Source organism: Oryctolagus cuniculus, chromosome 7 (genome assembly GCF_051225735.1).
Source record: "Oryctolagus cuniculus isolate XC-2025 breed Fujian yellow rabbit chromosome 7, ASM5122573v1, whole genome shotgun sequence".
Classification (NCBI taxonomy): Eukaryota; Metazoa; Chordata; class Mammalia; order Lagomorpha; family Leporidae; genus Oryctolagus; species Oryctolagus cuniculus.
Window position 1 is genome coordinate 127,859,149 of NC_142873.1, and position 23,608 is coordinate 127,882,756.

The 23,608-nt window shown below is 43.5% G+C and overlaps 1 protein-coding gene across 13 annotated transcripts in view; it reads left to right on the top strand.

The window, feature by feature from the left end:
• Positions 1 to 23,608, top strand: part of GPBP1L1 (GC-rich promoter binding protein 1 like 1) — a 62,129-nt gene that overhangs the window by 10,251 nt on the left and 28,270 nt on the right. For 6 of the 13 annotated variants that reach the window (XR_016211052.1, XR_016211051.1, XM_051857840.2 and 3 more), the window contains exons 2-5: positions 16,459 to 17,474; positions 18,052 to 18,166; positions 21,545 to 21,671; positions 22,051 to 22,340. Coding sequence is in view for 11 of the 13 variants with exons in the window: in XM_051857840.2 (XP_051713800.1) it covers positions 18,107 to 18,166; positions 21,545 to 21,671; positions 22,051 to 22,340 (477 nt within the window). In the remaining 2 variants the exon portion in view is untranslated. Of the gene's footprint in view, positions 1 to 14,104; positions 14,153 to 16,458; positions 17,475 to 18,036; positions 18,167 to 21,544; positions 21,672 to 22,050; positions 22,341 to 23,608 lie in introns of all 13 variants that reach the window. The other 7 variants (XM_070078573.2, XM_070078572.2, XM_089300758.1 and 4 more) reach the window with 4 other exon arrangements.

A 23,608-nucleotide genomic window follows, 5' to 3' on the forward strand; every position in this document is an offset into this window, starting at 1 on the left:
GCACTCCCTGGCCACAGCAGAGGGCTGGCCTGGAAGAGGGGCAACCGGGACAGAATCCGGCGCCCCGACCGGGACTAGAACCCGGTGTGCCGGCGCCGCTAGGCGGAGGAGCCGCGGCGCCGGCTAAATATTTTTTTGACAGAGACAGAGAGAAAGGTCTTCCTTCCGTTGGTTCACCCCCCAAATGGCCGCTACAGCCAGCACACTGTGCTATACGAAGCCAGGAGCCAGGTGCTTCCTCCTGGTCTCCCATGCGGGTGCAGGGCCCAAGCACTTGGGCCATCCTCCACTGCCTTCCCAGGCCACAGCAGACAGCTGGACTGGAAGAGGAGCAATCGGGACAGAATCCGGCACCCTAACCAGTACTAGAACCCGGATGCCGGCGCCGCAGGCCGAGGATTAGCCTAGTGAGCCACGGCGCTGGCCAATGAATGAATCTTAAAAAAAAAAAAAAAAAAAAAAAAAAAAAAGTGGAGTAGCTGGATCTTGACCCCGTGCCCATATGGAATGCCTGCACTGCAGGTGGCAGCTTTACCAGCTGTGCCACAGTGCCAGCCCCTAAAGATTTTTAAATGTCACATAGTCTAGTTATATTCACAAAGAATTAAATCATTTCAGGGTCAGAGAAATTGGAACATTGATAAAGGTTATTTTACTTAGTACTTAGGCCTGCTTGTTTCATAGTGTGGTATGAGCAAATGCTATAGCAAATATAAAAACATTTTGCTAATTTAAAAACATTTCTGGGGCTGGTGTTGGGTCATAGCGGGTAAAGCTACTGCCTGTGATGCTGGTATCCCATATAGGTGCCAGTTCATGCCCCGGCTGCTGCTCTTTTAATCCAGCTCTCTGCTAATGAGTTGGGAAAAGCAGCGCATGATGACTCAAAGGGTTTGGCCCCTGCCACCCATGTGGGAGACCCAAATGAAGTTCTTGGATCCAGGCTCCTAGCTTTGGCCTGGCTCGATCCTGGCCATTGCAGCCATTTAGGGAGTGAACTATTAGATAGAAGGTATCTCTCTCTCTCTGACTTCCAAATAAATATATAAAGCTTTTAATTTAAAAAAAAGCCTTATGATTTCAGATACCTGGATAAAAACCGCTTATAGTAATCTGAATCTCGCTCGTAGAATTAAATATGTAAGATTGCATCAGATAATGAGTATACTTCTGTTTGTTTTATATTTTATAGTCTGATAGGATTAACCTTATCTTGGTCTTATTTTAAGTATACCATTCTTGTTTGGGACTGTTGTGACATAAGTAAATTCAGCCTTTTAGTTGTGGAAGAGTAAGTGTTGATGGTTGGTGAAAAACAATATTCAAGGGAGCATACATTGTAGTACACTGAGTTAAGCACCTGCTTGGGATACTTGTATCTTTGCTTTCTATCCAGCTTCCTGCTGATGGTCCAACTACTTGGTTTCCTGCTACCTACATAGGTGGCAGATATGGGTGGAGTTCATGGCTTCAGCCTGGCCCAGCCTTGGCTGCCACTGGCATTTGGGAAGCAGATTTTTTTCCCTTCTTTCTGTCTCTCCATTTTTATCACTCTGCGTTTCCAGATAAATAAATAAATAAATCTTAAGGAAAAACAGTATTGAAAAAATAATTTTTACCTGAGAAAGACTATGAATATTATTCCTTTTTAAAGTTTTGTATTAGGGTGAGCATTGTGGGGCAGCTAGCCTGTTAAGCTGCAGCTTGGGGCACCCACATTCCATATTGGAATTAGTTCTACCTGTGCTTCCTATTCAGCTTCCTGGTAATGTGTCCTCAGAGGCAGTGGATTATGGCCCAAGTATTTAGGTTCCTGCCACCCACATGGGAGACTGTATGGAGTTCCTGACTTCTGGGTTAGCCCCAGCTGTTGTGTGCATTTGCAGAGTGAATCAGTAGATGGGCAATCTGTGTGTGTGTGTGTGTCTGTCTGTCTGTCTGTCTGTGTCTGTCACTCTGCTTTTCAAATGGATAAATAAATATTTAGAAAAAAATTGCTTTGTGAAGTTACTTTTGTTTATTATTAAGATTAATTTGAAAGGCATAGTTAACGGGAAGCAGGAGAGAGAGAGAGATCTTCCATTCACTGGTTCACTCCCCAAATGGCCACAACTGCTGGTGCCAGACCAGGCCAAAGTCAGGAGCCAGGAACTTCATCCAGGTCTCCCTAGTGGATATATGGGCCCACGTAATATATGGTTGGAGGAATGAAGCAAAAGAAGGCACAGTGATTAAAGTTTATTACTAATGGTAAGACTGGCAGGAGTACTGTATTGGCTTTAAAAAGATCTTTCCTTGTTTCTTTAGTCTGTGCCATTTTAGCCCCTTACATTATTGCCCTTTTGTGCATCTGAATAGAAGAGATTGCTAGAAAGATTGTGTGCACACATTTGCAAACCTTATGTGAGTACATCAAAACGTTGATGGAAAAATGGAAATAAAAGAGAAGTTTGTTTTGGTGCGCAGTTGAAGTCCATATGTGTATTTTTTTTTTTTTAAGATTTATTTATTTGAAAGTCAGATTTACACAGAGAGAGCAGAGGCAGAGAGAGAGAGAGGTCTTCCATCTGCTGGTTCACTCCCCAGGTGGCCGGAACAGCCAGAGTTGCACCAATGCAAAGCCAGGAGCCAGGAGCTTGCAGGAGACCAAGGGCTTGGGCCATCTTGTATTGCTTTCCCAGGCCATAGCAGAGAGCTGGATCAGAAGTGGAACAACCGGGTCTTGAATCTGCGCACATTTGGGATGCTGGTGCCCCAGGACAGGGTGTTAACCCGCTGTACCACAGTGCCAGCCCCCATATGTGTATTTTCATAATAGGCATTTTCACAAATTTTGAAGACACTTGATATACATAAATTATTTTAAAAATTGCAGTACAATAAACGTATCTTCTAATTCCATTTTTCTACCAACTTTTTGAAGCCCCCCCATAGATAAACTTTCTTTCTTGGATCCTTGGCAGCCAGAGCAGGGCACGTGATTCAGGCAGTGCCAACTTGGATGTATTTCACTGGGGACTTGCATCTGGAGCAAGAGATGCTAAGAAGCCAGGACAATTTGGAATTCATTCCAGTGGCTATTTGTGGTGGCAGTGCTAGCCGGGTAGTTTCTTAAGCATGCTGTTTCTGTGGTGTGACCTTGGCAGTGGTTTTGACTGCTTAGCATCCCTTGGTTTTTGCTTGTTTGACCAATCAGGGAGTATCTCAGTCATTCTCTGAACTCCCAGTGTTTTGATAAATTTCTTTTTCTATTAAGCTACCTAAACATGGCTTCTTTTTTGCTTTTAATTCAACCAAGAACCCTGATTTGTAAAACTTGCTAATATTTATTATTTCTCTCTTTTTTAAAGATTTATTTATTTATTTGAAAGAGCTACAGAGGGGGGAGGTTTTCCATCTTTTGGTTCACCCCCCAAATGGCCACAATGGCCGGGTCTGGACCAAGCTTCCCACTTGGGTATTGGGATCCAAGTCCTTGAGTCATCCCTTACTGCCTTCCAGGGTGTGCATTAGCAAGAAGCTGGATCAGAAGCAGAGTAACTGAGACTTGAACCGGGCACTCCCATGTGGGCACCGTAGATGACGATTTAGCTGCTGTACCACATATTGTTTCGGACCCCCCCAACTCCACGGTCCTAACCAATAGTCCAAATGCCTGCGTTTTCCTTTAATAATTTGTTACAAATATACACACACACACACACACACACACACACATATATATATGTATAGTATAGACTATATAAATATAAATATATAAATATAAACATCACCAAGAAACCCCTAGCTGTTAACTTGGTGCATTTTTCTAGATCATTGTCTGAGCACATACATGGTAGGTTTCTAATGTTTCCTAAAATAGTTGGTGATGCCCACTTTGCGTATGAGTGTATTCAGATTTCTCCCAGCTAATCCAAAAAATGTTTATTACAAGTAGCTGTTGAAACCAGTATCTGATCCTGGACCTTGTTGCATGTTAGTGTAATTTCCTTATGTCTCGTTAACTGTAGTCCTTGTTTTTCAATGACATTGACTTTGAGATTGGGCCTGTTGTCCTGAGAATGGTTTTGTGGAACTGTATCCTTGTATCATGTAGCTTGTTTTTTTTTCCTAATTCATGTGCTTTTCTTTAAAATTTACATGCAAGGCTGGCGGCGCGGCTCATTTGGTTAATCCTCTGCCTTGCGGCACCGGCATCTCATATGGGTGCCGGGTTCTAGTCCCGGTTGCTCCTCTTCCAGTCCAGCTTTCTGCTGTGGCCCGGGAGGGCAGTGGAGGATGGCTTAAGTGCTTGGGCCCCTGCACCCACATGGGAGACCAGGAAGAAGCACTTGGCTCCTGGCTTCAGATTGGCACAGCACCGGCCGTAGCGGCCATTTGGGGGGTGAACCAACGGAAGGAAGACATTTCTCTCTGTCTCTCTCTCACTGTCTATAACTCTGTCAAATAAAAAAAAGTTTACATGCAAAAGGTTTATTGGGATCGCTTACAAATGTGTTTGGCTGTTAACAACATGTATGAGACCAAGTGTCCCAAGCTGCTATAGTCTTCTTTTGAACTGGGGGGAAAGCAACACAACACTAAACAGTTATATTATAGTCTGAATCCTGCTTAGTATTCCTCATTTTGCATCGTGCCATAAAACAAGATGACCTGGTTGACCTATTTGAGTAACTCTAGATTAAGGTGATGGTAGTCTGATCTGTGTATTAAAACAGTCTTCCCCTCCTTGCAACAAGAAACAAACTTTCAGTGTTGGTGTGTCACATGGATGCTAAAAGAATTTCCAGTTCATTGTCAATTATTGACCTAATTTTGGCAGGAGCAGTTTTATTGAGCTATGATCTATATAATGTAAAATATGCACTTATAGCAAAAATTTAGTGGTTTTTGGTATACCACTCATCTATTTTCTGTCTCTGAATGTGCCTTTTCTGGACATTTCATATATCTAGGATCATTCGGTCTTTTCATGTCTGGCTTCTTAACATGTAGCATTATACAATATTTTCAAAGTTAATCCAAGTTATAGTATGTATTAGTACTTCTTGTGGTTGTGTATGATTTCTGGATACTCTAGTGTGAATGTGTCCCCAGAGCTCCTGTGAGGGGGAAAGCAGCAATGTTGAGGGGTGGGACCTTTAAGAGGAGATTTAAGTTTTGAGGGCTTTGTCCTTATGAGTGGAGTAATGTTATTATCTCCAAAATGAATTAGGGAAATGAGTTCCTGATATAAGGATTCTGTCTCCATCATGTACCTCTACCATGAAATACATACTCACATCTTGCTGCCTATTTAACAACTATACCCAAACATCTGATAGGCTCCTAAAAGTTAAATATGTTCCATAAAATAGTTTCTCTATTAGTAGAAAAGTTTAACAAGATGGCTGCACATAATTTTTAATAGCCATCAGTAGTCATTGAAAGTAAATATCATAAAAGCATCCAAAAAATACAGAGTACCAAGAACAAATCTTTTTAAAAGATATACAAATTATATATGGAGAGCATTTTTTTTTTTTTAAGATTTATTTATTTTGAAAGTTTTACACAGAGAAGGAGAGGCAGAGAGAGAGAGGTCTTCCATCTGCTGGTTCACTCCCCAATTGGCCGCAACAGCCGGAGCTGGGCTGATCCGAAGCCAGGAGCTAGGAGCTTCTTCCGGGTCTCCCACATGGATGCAGGAGCCCAAGGACTTGGACCATCTTCTGCTGCTTTCCCAGGCAATAGCAGAGAGCTGGATCGGAAGTGGAGCAGCTGGGACTCAAACCAGTGCCCATATGGGATGCTGGCACTCCAGGCAGTGGCTTTACCCACCATGCCACAGTGCCGGCTCCTGGAGAACATTTTTTTTTAATATATAGATTTATTTTATTTGTTTGAAAGGCAGAGTTAAAGAGAGATGGTAGAGACAGAGAGGTCTTCCATCCGCTGGTTCACTCGCCAGATGGCCACAAGGGTTGGAGCTGGGGCAATCCGGAGCCAGGAGTGTCTTCCAGGTTTCCCACGTGGGTGCAGGGGCCCAAGGACTTGGGCCATCTTTTACTGCTTTCCCAGGCTGTAGCAGAGAGCTAGACAGGAAGTATAGCAGCCGGGACTAGAACCGGCACCCATATAGGATGCCGGAGCCTCAGGCCAGGGCTTTAACCCACTGTTTAAAGATGCTAAGGAGGGGCCGGCGCTGTGGCACAGTGGGTTAATGCCCTGGCCTGAAGCGCCGGCATCCCATATGGGCGCCGGTTCTAGTCCCAGCTGCTTCTCTTCCGATCCAGCTCTTTGCTATAGCCTGGGAAAGCAGCGGAGGATGACTCAAGTCCTTGGGCCCCTGCACCCACATGGGAGACCCAGAGGAAGCTCCTGGCTCCTGGCTTCAGATTGGCGCAGCTCCGGCTGTTGTGGCCACTTGGGGAGTGAACCATCGGATGGAAGACCTCTCTGTCTGGCTCTGCCTCTCCTCTCTCTGTGTAACTCTTTCAAATAAATAAATAAAATCTTTAAAAAAAAAAAAAAAAGATGCTAAGGAAATCCTAAGTAAGAGATGGACCATGCTTATGATTTGGAAGATTCATTATGAAAATGTCAGTTCTCGGGCCGGCGCCGCGGCTCACTAGGCTAATCCTCCGCCTTGCGGCGCCGGCATACCGGGTTCTAGTCCCGGTCAGGGCACCAGATACTGTCCCGGTTGCCCCTCTTCCAGGCCAGCTCTCTGCTGTGGCCAGGGAGTGCAGTGGAGGATTGGCCCAAGTGCTTGGGCCCTGCACTCCATGGGAGACCAGGAGAAGTACCTGGCTCCTGCCTTTGGATCAGCGCAGTGTGTTGGCCGCAGTGGCCATTGGAGGGTGAACCAATGGCAAAAGGAAGACCTTTCTCTCTGTCTCTCTCTCTCACTGTCCACTCTGCCTGTCCAAAAAAAAAAAAAAAAAAAGAAAAAGAAAAAGAAAAAAAAATGTCAGTTCTCTATGGAGGGTTTCAAAGAGTTTGTGGAAAAATTGGAATTAAAGGTAAGTTATCTTGATGCTAAAGAATTTAAAATCCATGCATAGTTGTCATAATAGACATTCCATTAACTTTTTGAAGACCCTTTGTAATGTTCTAGATTCATTGTTCTAAGTAATGTCATAATATTTTTCTTAGTTTTTTTCCCACAAATTCGATATGATTGTTTCTCAATTTATATGAGAGCCAAAAATAGCCAATGTCTATATATGTCTTATATTGTAGGAGTGTGGCCTTGACCTGCTACATAGCAAGATGTTATAAAGCCAAGATAGTTAAGATACATGGTAGTAGTGTAGTAATAGATAAATACACCAGTGGAACTGAAGCCTTGGGCACAAGACCCACATATATAAGTAAGTAGAAATGATTTATGATAAGAGCTGGCTTTACAATTGTGTGAAGAAGGAATACTTCTGGGGCAATAGGTTATTTGACTTGAACTGCATTCCATAAACAAATCAGTTTGGACTGTTGAAGTCTTACTTCCCAAATGCTTACAACAGCTTGTGGTGGGCCATACTGAAGCCAGGAGTCCAGAACTCAGTCTGGGTTTCAACATAGGTAGCAGGGATCCAAATATTTGAGCTATCACCTCCTGCCTCCCAGGGTATGCATTTGCAAGAAGCTAGAATAGAGAGTAGAACCTGGGCTTGAAACCAGGTGCTCCAAGCAGCAGCTTAACCCCTGTGCCAAATGTCTATCTTTGAAGTCTTAACTTGTGAAAGCCAAAGCTAGGGCTGGCACTGTGTTGTAGCAGGTAAAGCCGCTGCCTGTAGCGGCGCCCATCCCTTATAGGCGCCAGTTCAAGTCTTGGCTGCTCCATTTCCAATCCAGTTCTCTGCTATGGCCTGGGAAAATAATAGAAGATGGCCCAAGTTCTTGGGCCCCTGCACCTATATGGGAGATCCAGTAGAAGCTCCTGACTCCTGGCTTTGGATAGGCGCAGCTCTGGCTGTTGTGGCCAATTGGGGAGTGAACCATCGGATGGAAGACCTCTTTCTCAGGCTCTCTGTAACTCTTTCAAATAAAATAAATAAATCTTGAAGAAAAAAAAAAGAGGCAAAGCTATAAAACTTACATATTATGTAGGTGCATTCTTAGAACTTTGAAGAAGAGAGCTTATTATAAGACAAAAATGTAAATCACAGGAGCCTACAGTGTGGCACAGTGGGTTAAGCTGCCTGTTGCGACATGGGCATCCTGAGCATCTGTGTTGCCATGCCAGTTGAAGTTTCTGCTTTCAATCCAGTTTCCTGTAATGTGCCTGGGAAGCAGCAGATGTTGCAAGACTAGGATGGAGTTCCTGGCTTTGGCCTGGTCCAAACCTGGATGTTGCAGCCACTGGGGAGTGACCCAGAGAATGGAAGATCTGTCTCTCTCAATCTCACCTTCAAATAAATATATTTCTAAAAAAGTCATAAAAGAAGCAGTCACAACTTTCACTAAATGAAGAACTTTTGTTCATCAAAAGACAGTTAAAAGGGCTAGCACTGTACGGCCGGTGCCGCGGCTCAGTAGGCTAATCCTCCACCTAGCAGTGCTGGCACGCCGGTTCTAGTCCCGGTCGAGGCGCCGGATTCTGCCCAGTTGCCCCCCTTCCAGGCCAGCTCTCTGCTATGGCCCGGGAGTGCAGTGGAGGATGGCCCAAGTGCTTGGGCCCTGCACCCCATGGGAGACCAGGAGAAGCACCTGGCTCCTGCCTTCGGATCAGCGCGATGCGCCGGCCGCAGCGGCCATTGGAGAGTGAACCAACGGCAAAAGGAAGACCTTTCTCTCTGTCTCTCTCTCTCACTGTCCACTCTGCCTGTTAAAAAAAAAAAAGGGTGGGGTGCTAGCACTGTAGCAGAGCAGGTAAAGCTGCCACCTGCAGTGCTGGCATCCATATGGGCACCGGTTTGAGTCCCGGCTGCTCCACTTCCTATCCAGCTCTCTGCTATGGTCTAGGAAAGCAGTAGAAGATGGCCCAAGTCCTTGGTCCCCTGCACCCACTTGGGAAGATCCGGAGGAAGGTCCGGGCTCCAGGCTTCGGGCCGGCGTAGCTCCGGCCATTGAGGCCAAATGGGGAGTGAACCAGCAGATGGAAAACTCTGTCTCTCCCTCTCTCTCTGTAACTCTGACTTTCAAATAAATAAATAGATCTTCAAAAAAGAAAAGACAGTTAAAAGAATATCAAATGATAGTCCATGAAGGGAAGAAAGGGTATTTGCAAAACTAGTAATCAAAGGATTGGTATAGACCAAAGAAGAATGATAATAAGATAGAAAGGGGTATTTTACAAAAAAGTAAGCACAGTGAACTGATAGTTTAAAAGATGCAAATGAAAACCACAGTAGGTGGTAACATTATTATTTTTTTTAGGATGTTTTAAATTATGGCCGGTGCTGCGGCTCAATAGGCTAATACTCCGCCTTGCGGCGCCGGCACACCGGGTTCTAGTCCAGGTCGGGGCGCCAGATTCTTTCCCGGTTTCCCATCTTCCAGGCCAGCTCTCTGCTGTGGCCCGGGAATGGCAGTGGAGGATGGCCCAAGTCCTTGGGACCTGCACCCCATGGGAGATCAGGAGAAGTACCTGGCTCCTGCCATTGGATCAGCGCGGTGCGCCGGCTGCAGCGCGCCGGCCGTGGTGGCCACTGGAGGGTAAACCAACGGCAATAGGAAGACCTTTCTCTCCGTCTCTCTTTCTCACTATCCACTCTGCCTGTCAAAAAAAAAAAATGTTTTAAATTATTTGAGAGTAGAGAAACAGGCAGAGAGAGGGAGAGACAGAGAAAGGTCTTCCATCTGCTGGATCACCCCTAAATATCTGCGAGGGCTGGAGCTGGGCAACCTGAAGCCAGGAGCTTCTTCGAGGTCTCCTATGTGAGTACAGGGCCCAAGTGCTTGGGCCACCTGCTGCTGCTTTCTCAAGCCATGACAGAGAGCTGGATTGTAAGTGGAACAGCTGGGACTGGAACCAGCACCCATAGGGGAAGCTGGCACTGAAGGCGGAGGCGCTTAGCTTGCTATACCAGGTGGTCACCATTTTATGCCTCCAGCAAAGTCTGGCTAGGTGGGGAAGGAGAAGCAAGCTCTTTAAATACTGCTACTCATGGTGTAAACTGGTAACTCCTGATTTGAACACAATTTGAATTTGCTTCATGAAATTGAATATGTGTCATGCTACTAGTCCATTTATTTACACTCAATCAGCAAATACTTACATGCCACAGTATTCTAGGTGTTTGGTGTTAGCTAAAGAAAAAGTGTTGTAAATACTATGGGAAAATGTTGGTAAACTAAAAACATCTCAAAATTGGGCCAACTTCATATTCTTCACTTTTGTGGATATGAGTTCTAGGAAATTTTTTTACACATATTGGAAAGGCAGGGAAGTGGGGAGAGAGATCTTCTCTCTGCTGGTTTGCTCCCCAAGTGGCCATGACAGCTAAGACAGGGCCAGGCAGGAGCCAGGAATTGCGTCTTTTCTAGTCTCCCACTTGAGTGGCAGGGTCTCAAGCACTTGGGACATCTTCTATTGCCTTCACAGGAGCATTAGCAGGAAGCTAGATAAGAAGCAGGGCAGCCAGGTCTTTTTTTAAATTTATTTATTTGAAACAGTTAGAAGCAAAGAGAGAAAGAAAATCTTCCATCCTTCCATCAACTTATTCACTCCCCAAATGGCCACAAGGCTGGAACTTGGCCTAGCTAATCCAAAGCCAGGAGCCGGGAGACTCCTCCGGTTCTCCCACATGGGTGCAGGAGCCCAAGGACCTGGACTATCTTCCACTGCCCTCCCAGGCCACAGCAGAGAGCTGGATCAGAAGTAGGGCAGCCAGAACTTGATCTGGTACCCATATGGGATGCCAGCACTGGAGACGACAGCCACAGTGCCAGCCCCCTTCCCCATAGGCTATTAAAAATGAAAGATGTTTGTTAGGAGAAAATAAGCTATCCTTATAAATTATTTTATATAGTATAGATAGAATAGAAATGTCATTTCATAGGAGATGTGTTTAAAATGAACTTTTTAAAAAAAAAAAGATTTATTTATTTGAAAGAGTTACACAGAGAAGGAGAGGCAGAGAGGTCTCCCATCTGCTGGTTCACTCGCCAATTGACTGCAATAGCTGGAGCTGCACTGATGTGAAGCCAGCAGCCAGGAGCTCGTTCTGGGTCTCCCACGCAGGTGCAGGGGCCCAAAGACGTGGGCCATCCTGCACTGTTTTCCTAGGCCATAGCAGAGAGCTGGATCGGAAGAGCAGCAGCTGGGACTAGAACCAGTGTCCATATGGGATGCTGGCGCCGCAGGCACAGGTTTAACCTGCTGTACCATGGTGCGGTCCCCAGTAGCTAATTCTTAAAAAAAAAAAAAAAAAAAAAAAGGACTCAATACTAAGCAAAGCCCTCAGTTAGTCACTACATAAATAACCTCAGCCGTAGAATGCATCATTGAAGAACTTTGCAGAACAAAGTAGTTTCATTACAGAAGCATTTGACTATTAAAATAAAGCAAAAGGCCCATAATTCCCCATCTTAATAAAGTTGTAATTGGCATGCTGGCATTTTTCATTTTAGTACTTCATTTCCAGAATAGGAATTTCTTTGGTCTTCACTGTGTTTATTCTCTTCCACTAAACACTTAGATTAAGCATGCAAACTTTCATCACACACAATACATATACATGCAGAGGTCAGACTGTAGGAGTATACTGAGAGTGGTGGATAAGTATTCTTACAGGATATATAACTACTTTTAGAATTTTTAATTCTATAGGAGCACAGCATTGCCAGGTTAATGCTTCTGGAATCACTGTCTCAGTTAGGACTACATTACAGGTACTTGAGATTGAGTTGTACAAGACTAAAATGGTGGTGCATGTCATTGAGAAAACTCGAGTATCTTTAGTGATGTTTAAAATTAAAGTATTTTTCCTTTGTGTTTAACAGTTTACTAAGTGATTCATCGCCCTTCCTTGAACTTCAATTCTCTGATTTTTGAGAGTGAACTAGTAGATGGAAGAGCTGTCTTGCTCTCTGCCTTTTTTTTTTTTTTTTTTTTTGACAGAGTGGACAGTGAGAGAGAGAGACAGAGAGAAAGGTCTTCCTTTGCCGTTGGTTCACCCTCCAATGGCCGCTGCGGCCGGCGCACCGCGCTGATCCGATGGCAGGAGCCAGGAGCCAGGTGCTTCTCCTGGTCTCCCATGGGGTGCAGGGCCCAAGCACTTGGGCCATCCTCTACTGCACTCCCTGGCCACAGCAGAGAGCTGGCCTGGAAGAGGGGCAACCGGAACAGAATCCAGCGCCCCGACCGGGACTAGAACCTGGTGTGCCGGCGCCGCTAGGCGGAGGATTAGCCTAGTGAGCCGCGGTGCTGGCCTCTCTGCCTTTCAAATAAAAGAAAAGAACAATTTTTTTTTTAAGATTGAAAAAAAGAAAATGTGCCTTCCTCAGAGCCTCTACTCAGTCCTGTTTAAAAAAAAAAATTCTAGACTGGACTGCAGAACCAGTGTCAAGGAATTTATCCTTAAACTGTTCTTTCTGCAGGCTACCCTGGAACTTCAAGCCTGGGCCAATATGCAACCTGTCCTATCCCAATTCACTTAACAGGGCACCCACTTGTGTGAGAAGCAAGAGAGCAAACTCTATGGGTACAGATTCATCATATCTTCACCTGATACTGTTAGAAGGAAAGTTTTTCTGATTCACATTTAAAAGTCAAGGGGGAGGGGCCAGCACTGTGGCAGGGCAGGTAAAGCCAGCAGTGCCAGCATCCCATATGGGTGCTGGTTCGAGTCCCGGCTGCTGCACTTCCAATCCAGCTCTCTGCTATGGCCTGGGAAAGTAGTACAAGATGGCGCAAGTCCTTGGGCCCCCGCACCCACGTGGGAAACCCAGAAGAAGCTCTTGGCTCCTCGCTTCAGAACAGTACAGCACCAGCCAATTGGGGAGTGAACCAGCGGATGGAAGACCTCTCTCTCTAGGCCTGTCCTCCTCTCTCTCTGTGTAACTCTGACTTTCGCATAAATAAATACATCTTAAAAAAAAGTTAAGGGAGAGTATATAATAATTTATATTGAAACTATCCAGTTTTTATTTAAAACTTTTTTTTAAAGAATTACTTTATTTGAAAAAGTTACATAGAGGTAGAGCCAGAGAGAGAGAGAGATGTCTTCCATTCTGCTTGTTCAGTCCCCCAATGACTGCAACGGCCAGAGCTGAGCTGATCTGAAGCCAGGAGCCAGGAGCTTCTTCCAGGTCTCCCATGCAAGTGCAGGGGCCCAAGGAGTTGGACCATCTTTTACTGCTTTCCCAGGCCACAGCAGAGAACTGGATCTGAAGTGGAGCAGCCGGGTCTTAAACTGGCGTCCATATGGAATGCCGGCGCTGCAGGCTGGGGCTTTAACCCACTGCACCACAGCGCCAGTCCCTATCTAAAACTTTTTAAAATTTATTTATTTATTTTTGACGGGCAGAGTGGACAGTAAGAGAGAGAGACAGAAAGGTCTTCCTTTTGCCGTTGGTTCACCCTCCAATGGCCGCCACCGCTGGCGGGCCGCGGCCGGCGCACCGCGCTGATCCAAAGGCAGGAGCCAGGTGCTTCTGGTCTTCCATGGGGTAGCAGGGCCCAAGCACTTGGGCCATCCTCCACTGCCTTCCTGGGCCACAGCAGAGAGCTGGCCTGGAAGAGGGGCAACCGGGAAAGAATCCAGCGCCCCAACTGGGACTAGAACCCGGTGTGCCGGCGCCGCAAGGTGGAGGATTAGCCTATTGAGCCGCAGCGCCAGCCTAAAATTTCTTTTCATTTTATTTGAAAGACAGACAAAATTATTCCATCCACTGGTTCATCCCCTAAATGCCGGTGGTAACCGGAACTCAATCTGGGTTTCCCCCATAGGTAACAGTGACCCAGTCACTTGAATAGGCATTCTCTGCAGATTCCCAGGGTCCGTATTAGCAAGAAGTTGAAATTAAAAGCAGAGCTGGCTGGTCTTAAACCAGGCACTTATTCCAGTATAGGATGCAGTCTTCGCAAGCAGTCCTATTTCTTTTCTTTAAAATATCTTTTTTTTTTTTTTTATCGTCTGTGTTTTTTCTAACTTGTTTTGTTCTCCTTTCTCTTTAGGTTTGCTTTATAGTGCTTATTTCCCATCTTATTGATAAGAATGCTTAGGTAAATTTGTTTTTAGTCTTGTTTAAAGAAAAATGTAGTTAAAGCTCATTTTCCCTTAAGTACTACTCTGGTTTTTATATTCCACTTACCCATGGTATTGTATTTCTATTTAAAGTATTGGAAGTTTTATCATTGCCTCCTTTTCTCCCACAGTAAGAATTATGGCTCCCATTTTTTCTTAATGTTTATTTCTAAAATCAGTTCCCAGTTTGTAACCAGCCTTTAGCTATCACATCTCCCCTTGCACAGATATCTTCCTCACCACACCCAGGTTGCAACATCTGTGTAGGACATCTTGCTACATTAAAGCCCTAGATCTGGTTGGCCTTGTTCCTCCTCCAGGATGCTCTCCTCATTCTACTCATGCTCCCACACTGCATTAGGCTATCCTCCCATTGATATACTTTGCTTACACTGCTGTGAATGAGCTGCACCCTGTTTGGGGCTTCTGCAGCTCCTCCCTTTGCTTGATCCTTACCTTATTTGACCTTACTTTATGATTTCTGAGAAGAAATTCTTCAGGAAGAGGAAATGGAAACAGCAAGAGAAAGTTATTTTCTTTTTCAAGATTGATTGATTTATTTGATAGGAGAGTTGTCAGAGATTGTTCATCCATTGATTCATTCCACAAATGATCACAACAGCTGGGGCTGGGCCAGGCTGAAGCCAGGAGCCTGAAACTCTATCCAAGTCATCTCCCACCTGGATGGCAGAGCCCTATAAGTACTTGAGCCACCTTGCACTGGTTTCTCAGGCATTTTACTAGGTAGCTGGATTGGAAGTGGAGCAGCCAGGGTTTCAGTGCCCACATGGGACACTATGTTTTAGGTGACCACCTACCCCATGGGTTACCGTGCCAGTCACTCCCTTTATAATTTTGATATATAAACTTAAAAATTACATTGTTCAGATCTTCCATCTTTTTATCTGCTTGTCTAATCAATAGCTTTTATAAAAAAATATTTATTTATTTCAAAGTCAGAGTTATGCAGAGAGAGAAAAGTCTTCCATCCACTGGTTCACTCCCCAATTGGCCACAGTGGCTGCTGCCTCCCAGGGTGCATTAGGAGGAAGCAAGATCAGAAGTGGAGTAGCCAGGACTCCAACCAGCACTGTGACATAGGATGTGGTTATCACAGTTGGTGGCTTAATCTCACTGTGCCATAGCATGTATCCTTGGTACCTCTTGATTTGATTTTTTTTCCCTGAAGAAGATAATTACTGTTCTGAATTTGATGTTTCTAATTCCCATGAAGTTAAAGTAGAGTATGGCCGCTTTGTAAAATATGTGAAAAATGGCCGGCACGGCGGCTTGACAGGCTAATACTCTGCCTGCGGCGCTGGCACACCGGGTTCTAGTCCCAGTAAGGGTGCCGGATTCTGTCCCGGTTGCTCCTCTTCCAGGCCAGCTCTGCTATGGCCCAGGAGTGCAGTGGAGGTTGGCCCAAGTCCTTGGGCCCTGCACCTGCATGGGAGACCAGGAGAAGCACCTGGCTCCTGGCTTTGGATCAGCGCAATGTGCCGGCCACAGCGCGGTGGCCATTGGAGGGTGAACCACCAACAGCAAAGGAAGACCTTTCTCTCTGTCTCTGTCTCTCTCACTGTCCACTCTGCCTGTCAAAAAAAAAAAAAAAAAAAAAAGTGAAAAATTTAATCTAAACTAGAATTTACTAGTGTAGACCAGAATTTCCCATAGTTACAAATGTTTTGCAGCATAGTTGCAAAAGAAAGCCTCAAGTCCCTCGAAAAATGTTGGGAATTTCACAAATTTTTGTGATGTCTCAGTGCATTTAGAATTCGTTATTAAAAGTTTTGACTCTCCTTAGTTGATAGCTAGGTATGTAGAACTATGTATCATATAAATACATGGGGAGTACTAAAGTAGATGTCTTTTATTAATGATCTAACTGTGAATAATAGGGAATCATTACATTTTGATGACCGTGGTAATATGCCAGCATGCTGTTAGTTTCTTAAGCCACTTTGCAATCTGTTTCTTTTGTGGGAGAAACATAACTCTAAAAGATGCATTAATTTGCATTTCGGAATTATTTCATAGCTAATTGGAGAAACGGTTTTATAAAAAAGACAAAGTGTTCAGGTGACTTTTCTAAAATCTTTAGAAGGTTTATATCCAGTTACATTGTTACAGGTGATGGCACATTAAGTTAATACATAGACTGAACCTGTGTTTTGACTCTGAGGACCTTGGTGTAGTCATTTGATGATACTTTAAGCAGTGTGTATGACAGTGACTTTTTTGCTTTTTGTGATTCTGTGTGTTACTTTGTTTTTTTCATTTACAGAGTGGTGAATTTGTGTGGCCTTTTTAATGATTGAAATGGATCCAAAATAATAAGTGATTTCTCTACTGAAGCATTGAAGACTCTCTGAATCACCTTCCAGTAGCTGGATTCAGTTTGGGGGAAGGAGCAGAGCAAGTAAAATAAAGAAACCAGAAGAGAAGCAAACCTCATTTTGGAACTGTCTTTCTCCTTGTCTATCCTTTACTCCTCTCTTTTTACTTATTTGAATTTTGCTCTGAATTTATGAACACCAAAGAAACAGAATATACATTTAGGAGCTTTATACCAAGAAATTTGCCTTGAAAGCTGCTATTCCTTGGAGGGAAAAGTATATCAAATTCCTGATTTTTTTTTAATTTTATAAACAAGATTTCTCCTATCCTTAGATTTTGAAGGTTAAGACAAGTATAGATATATATCTGCACACTTTTTAGTAGTTGTGTGAGAATAACGAGATTTATGTTTTAAGGGCTTTGTCATGTGGATATTTTGCCACTGGAGTTGACTACTCAGAAGATCTTTTATAGTGCTTTAATATTTTATTTTTCATTTATCACCTTAATGACAGTGTTTGCCCACATATGAGCTTACCTGTCTCTCTAGCTATGACCTTGTTATGAACAGTGTTTACACTCACTGTGCAAATGCCCATGTATTACCCATTTAAGCAACAACATAGTGCCATTACTCAAGGAAGTTGAATGAGGTGAATGTAGACATAGCTCTTTCCCCTTCCCCCCTTTTTAAATGTAACAAATACTTTTTATGTTCCCCTTCCCCCTTCCCCTCCCCCCTTCCCCCCATTTGGAAACGTGTCAGAAACTAGATAGTTTAAGATGAGCAATTGAGGGGACTGAGAGAGATCCACGCGGAGCCTGGCATTTTCTGTGCTTCATCACAAGGCGTGCTGCTGGCCAGGCTACTAAAGCACCCTTTTCACAAGAAAATCTCGTGGGAGATCCAGCTGGCAGACTCAAGGAGTTCAAGAAACAGGACCACAGAGGTTACACTCTGGGGTAAATATTTACCATATGTCTTAACTTTGAGAGAAAACTGTATATATGCCATGACAAATATCCATTGCTTTGTGAAGTATTTAATTTTAGAGAATATCATTGTGTTGATTTGGAGACACCGACAGAGCTCTAAGGAAAACTGGTACTAGTTAGTTTGAGAAAACTAATGTGGAGTAAATTGAAAAACTCTTTTGAGATGTCCTATCTTCCATCCCTAGGAAGATCTACTGCTTTTGCCAGAAGTTACCCAAATACCTAAAGCAGATTAAATCCCTTTCCATAAATATCTGTAGTAAAAGTAGGTGTTAATGCTCCATATTCTTTGAATATAACTCAGTGACTCATTAGCTTCCTTCATTTAATCTTCCAGATCCATGTCATATTTTTTGTTATGGTTTTTTTGCAGTCATTAATTTACAGATCTTTGCTTTAGTTTAGAATCTTTAATAAGTAGTCTGTAGAGAGGGTCAGAGGGCAAGTCTTTCTGTAAAAGAAATCTTAGGATAATTCTAGATTCATTTACACGTTGGTATCAGATTCTGGCAAACATAAGTGATTTTAGTTGTCTCATTTTCAGATCCTGGCCATGAGGTTGGATGCCTCACCTTGCTAAAAAGAGACACTGGACCTAAATGGCGCAGCATGACTTTGTTCCTGCTTGGCTAAATTTCTCAACACCACAGTCAGCTAAGGTACTTTTCTCCATTCCTATAGTAACTGTCCAGATACTAGTTCATTTTCGTCCATAGTTGGCCTGTAGCCTCTGTTGTACAGTGTTAGGGGTTTTGTGTGGTTGGATTTTTTTTGTTGTAGTTTGGTGTTGTTTTGTTTTTTGGTTTTTTTTTTTTTGTTTGTTTTTTTGTTTTTTTAATTTAATTTATTTATTTTTTGACAGAGTGGACAGTGAGGGGGGGGGTCTTCCTTTTCCATTGGTTCACCCCACGATGGCTGCTGAGGCCGGCGCACCGCGCTGATCCAAAGCCAGGAGCCAGGTGCTTCTCCTGGTCTCCCATGTGGGTTCAGGGCCCAAGTATTTGGGCCATCCTCCACTGCACTCCTGGGCCACAGCAGAGAGCTGGCCTGGAAGAGGGGCAACCGGGACAGAATCCGGCGCCCCAACCGGGACTAGAACCCGGTGTGCCGGCGCTGCTAGGCGGAGGATTAGCCTAGTGAGCCGCGGCGCTGGCCGATACCTTCCTTTTAATAGGAATTAGTAATTAAACAGTTTACATCAGTATGTATCTTATTACAGCTGGTGTCCTTTTTTTTTTTTTTTTTTTTTTTCCATTCTGAGTTTTTCTCATTGCATGATGCACTTAAGGCTTTTGTATTAGCTGCAGCATACTTTGTCAGACATAAAGGGGCAGAGGTGAAAGTGAAATGCCCCTTGAGTAAACAAGCCTTTGGAATGTGTGCACATTTATCTGTAGCAGATATGGAAAAGAAAAGGGGAAAGACAGTGATTGTTCAGCTGCCTTGAGCACTTTGATAGCTCAAGCACTTGGGTCCCTGCCATCCATGTGGGAGATTTGGGTGGAGTTCCTGACGTCTGGGTTTGACCTGGCCTAACCTGGCTGTTGTAGACATTTGGGGAATAAACTTGTGGATGGGAAATCTCTCTGGATTTCAAGTAAAAAGAAAATACATTTTTAAAATATTCTTTAATTTTTTTTGAAAAATATGCAAATCTTATACCTACAAAGATATAAGTAAAAAATATATTTTTAATTTATTTGAAAGGCAGAAGGAGAGGGAAAGATAGAGATAGAGAGATCAATCCTCCCATCTGCTGGTTCATTTCCTAAATGGCCACAATGGTCAGGGCAGGGCCAGACTGAAGCCACGGGCCAGGAGCTTCCTCTGGATCTCCCATGTGGGTGCAGAGGCCCAAGAACTTGGACTCTTCTCCACTGCTTTCTCAGGTGCTTTTTCCAGAGAGCTAGAATTTGAACCAGTGCCTGTAAGGGATGCTGGCATTGCAGGTGGCGGCTTAACCTGTTTTGTCACAGTGCTGGCCCCAAAGAGTAATTCTTTTTAACACAATGAACTAAGTAGAATAATTAGAAGATAACTGTTGGGCTGGTGCTGTGGTATAGTGGATAAAGCCACCGCCTGCAGTGCCGGCATCCCACATGGGCGCCGGTTTGAGTCCCAGCTGCTCCACTTCTGATCCAGCTCTCTACTATGCCCTGGGAAAGCAATGTAGGATGACCCAAGTTCTTGGGCCCCTGCACCCACATGAGAGACTCAAAAGAAGCTCCTGGCTCCTGGCTTTGGATTGGCACAGCTCCAGCCATTGTGGCCCATTGGGGAGTAAACCAGCGGATGGAAGACTGCTCTCTCTCTCTTTGCCTCTTCTTCTCTCTCTGTGTAACTCTGCCTTTCAAATAAATAAATCTTTTTTTAAAACAAAAAAAAACTATTTCATTATTTTCTAATAAAGCAAAGTTGTGTTGTTTTTGCATAAGGATAGACATATATAAAAGAATGGTACAAAATGCAGAGTTCAAAAATAGGCCTATTGATACAGTCGGTTGATTTTTTTTTTTTTTTTTTTTTTTTGCTTAAGTATCAGAGTAATTAGTGAGATTTTTTTGTTGCTATTGATAAATGATGCTGGAACAGCTGGATATCTGTATTTGGGAAAGGGAAAGGCCTTAACCTTGACTTTATATCATTCACAAAATTAACTTGAAATGTATCATTCTTATATTAAAAGGTCAAAAAAATAAGAAGAAAACCTGTAACCAACTAGAATGAGTTTTTTTAAAAAAAGGAAACTCAGAATAACCACCTCTTGTTGAGGATATTGATAGTAAGAAAATAGATGTAAAAATGTCTATGCCACAACCTATAGTTTTCCTATAAGCGCTTGTCAAACTTACCCATTCTTTTCATGGATTTAAAGACTCTGGTCTGTTACCATTTGAAAGCTGTAGTATAAAGTTCTTTGAAATAGGAAAGACTATTAGAGTTCCTGGATGAACTTACTTGTAATGTTGCTCAAACTGCTTCCTTACCGTTGTACAAATTCGAAGATCTATTCTCCCCAACTTCTTTGCTCATATTTAAATGAGTAAAATGGGAATGATGAGAAAATTATGATACTGTTATTAAGTAAATGTTGACAAGAAATTTTTTTTAAATTTTATGTACATGTTAATTGTCTATCAGGGTAGTGTTTAAATTTCCTTTCCAGTTCTACAAAAATAATTATCAGAGTTAAAGCAAGCATCTTTTCCTCTGCTGTTGGAAGATCATTATTTTAAGTATTAAGTTTTAGGGATTTTTTTTTTAAGATTTATTTATTTATTTGAAAGAGTAACAGGAGAAACAGAAATCTTCCAGGGGCCAGTGCTGTGGCGTAGCACGTAAAGCTGCAACCTACAGTGCCAGCATCCTTTATGGGCACCAGTTAGAGTCCCAGCTGCTCCACTTCCAATGCAGCTCTCTGCCATGGCCTGGGAAAGCAACAGAAGATGGCCCAAGCGCTTGGGCCCCTGCACCCACATGGGAGACCTATAAGAAACTCCTGGCTCCTGACTTTGGATTGGCGCCGCTGTTGTGACCACCTGGGGAGTGAACCAGCAGATGGAAGACATCTCTCTCTCTCTCTCTCTCTCTCTCTCTCTCTCTCTCAGACTCTCTGTAACTCTTTCAATTAAATAAATAAATATTTTAAAAAAAGAAATATTCATCTGCTGGTTCACCCCTAAAATGGCAGCAGTGGGCTGGGCCAAGCCAAAGCCAAGAGCTCCTTTCAGGTCTCCATGTAGGTGGCAAGGGCCCAAGGATTTGGTCCAGGTTCAGCTGCTTTCCCAGGTGCATAAGCAGAAGTGTCTGCCTTTTCTTCTTTTCTGGGATGAAAGAAGTAAATTGATAAATTGAATATTTAACTTGGGATTTACCTATTAAGTCAGAGGCCTGTTGTATACTCTCTGTATATTCTTATTGGAGGGTTTCTGTTACTACTGGGTTTTTCTCTTTGAAAGCCAGACATGAAATATTATACTAAAAAGGATATATTTACTTAATATCACTTGTCTGCCTCTGTACTTGTATCATCTTAGTCACCTACAGCCACCTTTGAAAAACACAGAGAACATCTTCCCCGAGGAGAAGGTAGATTTGGAGTAAGCCGCCGTCGACACAATTCCTCTGATGGCTTTTTTAACAATGGACCCCTACGAACTACAGGTGAGCCATATACATCTTTTCATGAGTGTATTTAAGCTACTCAATTTGGGCAAGCTGAGGCTGGGGGTGAGGAAATGCATGAGCATAATCCAGGGTCTTCTATCAGTTAGTAGTCACTAGCACCTACATAAAGAGCTAAGTCTCTTGATGCTTTCATATTCTCTTCTCATAAATCATCTACTAAGTTAAAGAACTCACTCAGAAATTACCTCACCCAAAAAAGACGTGTTTTGTGGTTTCTTTCTGTGAACTTATTGAAAAAGGTCCCCTGAAGGCCTTTTGGAAGTATCATAAACCAGATCAGGAAGCACCTGGCCCAATTACTTCTCAATTTCCAGGAAGTGAACAGTCTAATACTGTACTTTCCTTACTATTTCAGATTCCTGGCACCAGCCCTCCCTTTTCCGCCATGATTCTGTGGACTCTGGTGTCTCTAAAGGAGCATATGCTGGAATCACAGGGAACACATCTGGTTGGCATGGCTCTTCGCGAGGTCATCACGATGGTGTGAGCCAGCGGAGTGGAGGTGGAGCAGGGAACCATCGACACTGGAATGGCAGCTTGCACACCCGGAAAGGCTGTGCCTTTCAGGAAAAGCCTCCAACAGAGATTAGGGAAGAAAAGAAAGAAGACAAGGTGGAAAAACTACAATTTGAAGAGGAAGATTTTGTAAGTGTAAAGCTTTATTTTATTTATTTATTTATTTTTTTTGACAGGCAGAGTTAGACAGAGAGAAAGGTCTTCCTTCCACTGGTTCATGCCCGGCGCTGCGCCGATCCGAAGCCAGGAGCCAGGTACCTCCCCCTGGTCTTCCATGGGGTGCAGGGCCCAAGCACCTGGGCCATCCTTCACTGCCCTCCTGGGCCACAGCAGAGAGCTGGACTGGAAGAGGAGCAACCAGAACAGAATCCGGCGCCCCATCCGGGACTAGAACCCAGTGTGGCGGCGGCACAGGCAGAGGATTAGCCACGTGAGCCACGGCGCTGGCCGGTGTAAAGCTTTAGATATGTAGTTAAAACCCAACAAATAGTGTCTTAAATACAAGACCCTGATAGTATTGAGAAATTTCAGAAATAAAGAAGTCTTAAGTTTAGATTTTTATTTATAGAGGAAAAGTTAATTGGTTTGAAGCCAGTGACATAAATTGCAATGTAACTTTTGGGAAATCTCCACACATTTTTCATCTTTATGCCTTGGAATACAAAATTAAAATTTTTAATTCTCCTTAAATTTATAAGGTTTAATACTCATATGTAACTGAGTAAAAATGTTGTCTTACATGTTAAATTGTCTTTCTTCATTATAAGAGGCTTTTTTTCTGTCTTAATTTGGCTCTCATATAAAATGTGTTATTAGAAACAATCAGAAGTATTTCAGCTGTTGCCTGTGTATTCGTTAAAACTTGAGGCTAATATGTGTCCAGTGATAGGTGTAGAGTTTTTAATTTGAAAGGCAGACATAGCTCTACTATCTGTTGGTTTACTCTCCAAATACCTGCAACACCTGGGTCTGTGCCAAGCTAAAACTAGAACCTGGAACTCCATCCAGATCTCCCACATGAGTGGCATTGACCCAGGTATTTGGGCAATCACCTTCTGCCTCCCAGGGTGCACATTAGCAGGAACCTAGAGCCTGAAGTGGAGCCAGGACTCCAATATACAATGTGGGTATCGCAGGTGGAGTCTTAGCCTATTGATAAATGCCCATCTGTCTATTGTTTTTTAAGTTTATTTATTTATTGAAAGGCAGACTTAGACTGAATGAGATCTTCCATCTGCTGGTTCAATCCCCAAATGGCCAAAATGGCCAGGGCTGGGCCGGGCCAAAGTCAGGAGCCTTGGAACTCCATCTGGGTCTCCCATGTGAGTGGAGGGGCCCAAGCACTTGGGTCATCTTCCAGTGCTTTCCTAAGCACATTAACAGGGAGCTGACTCAGA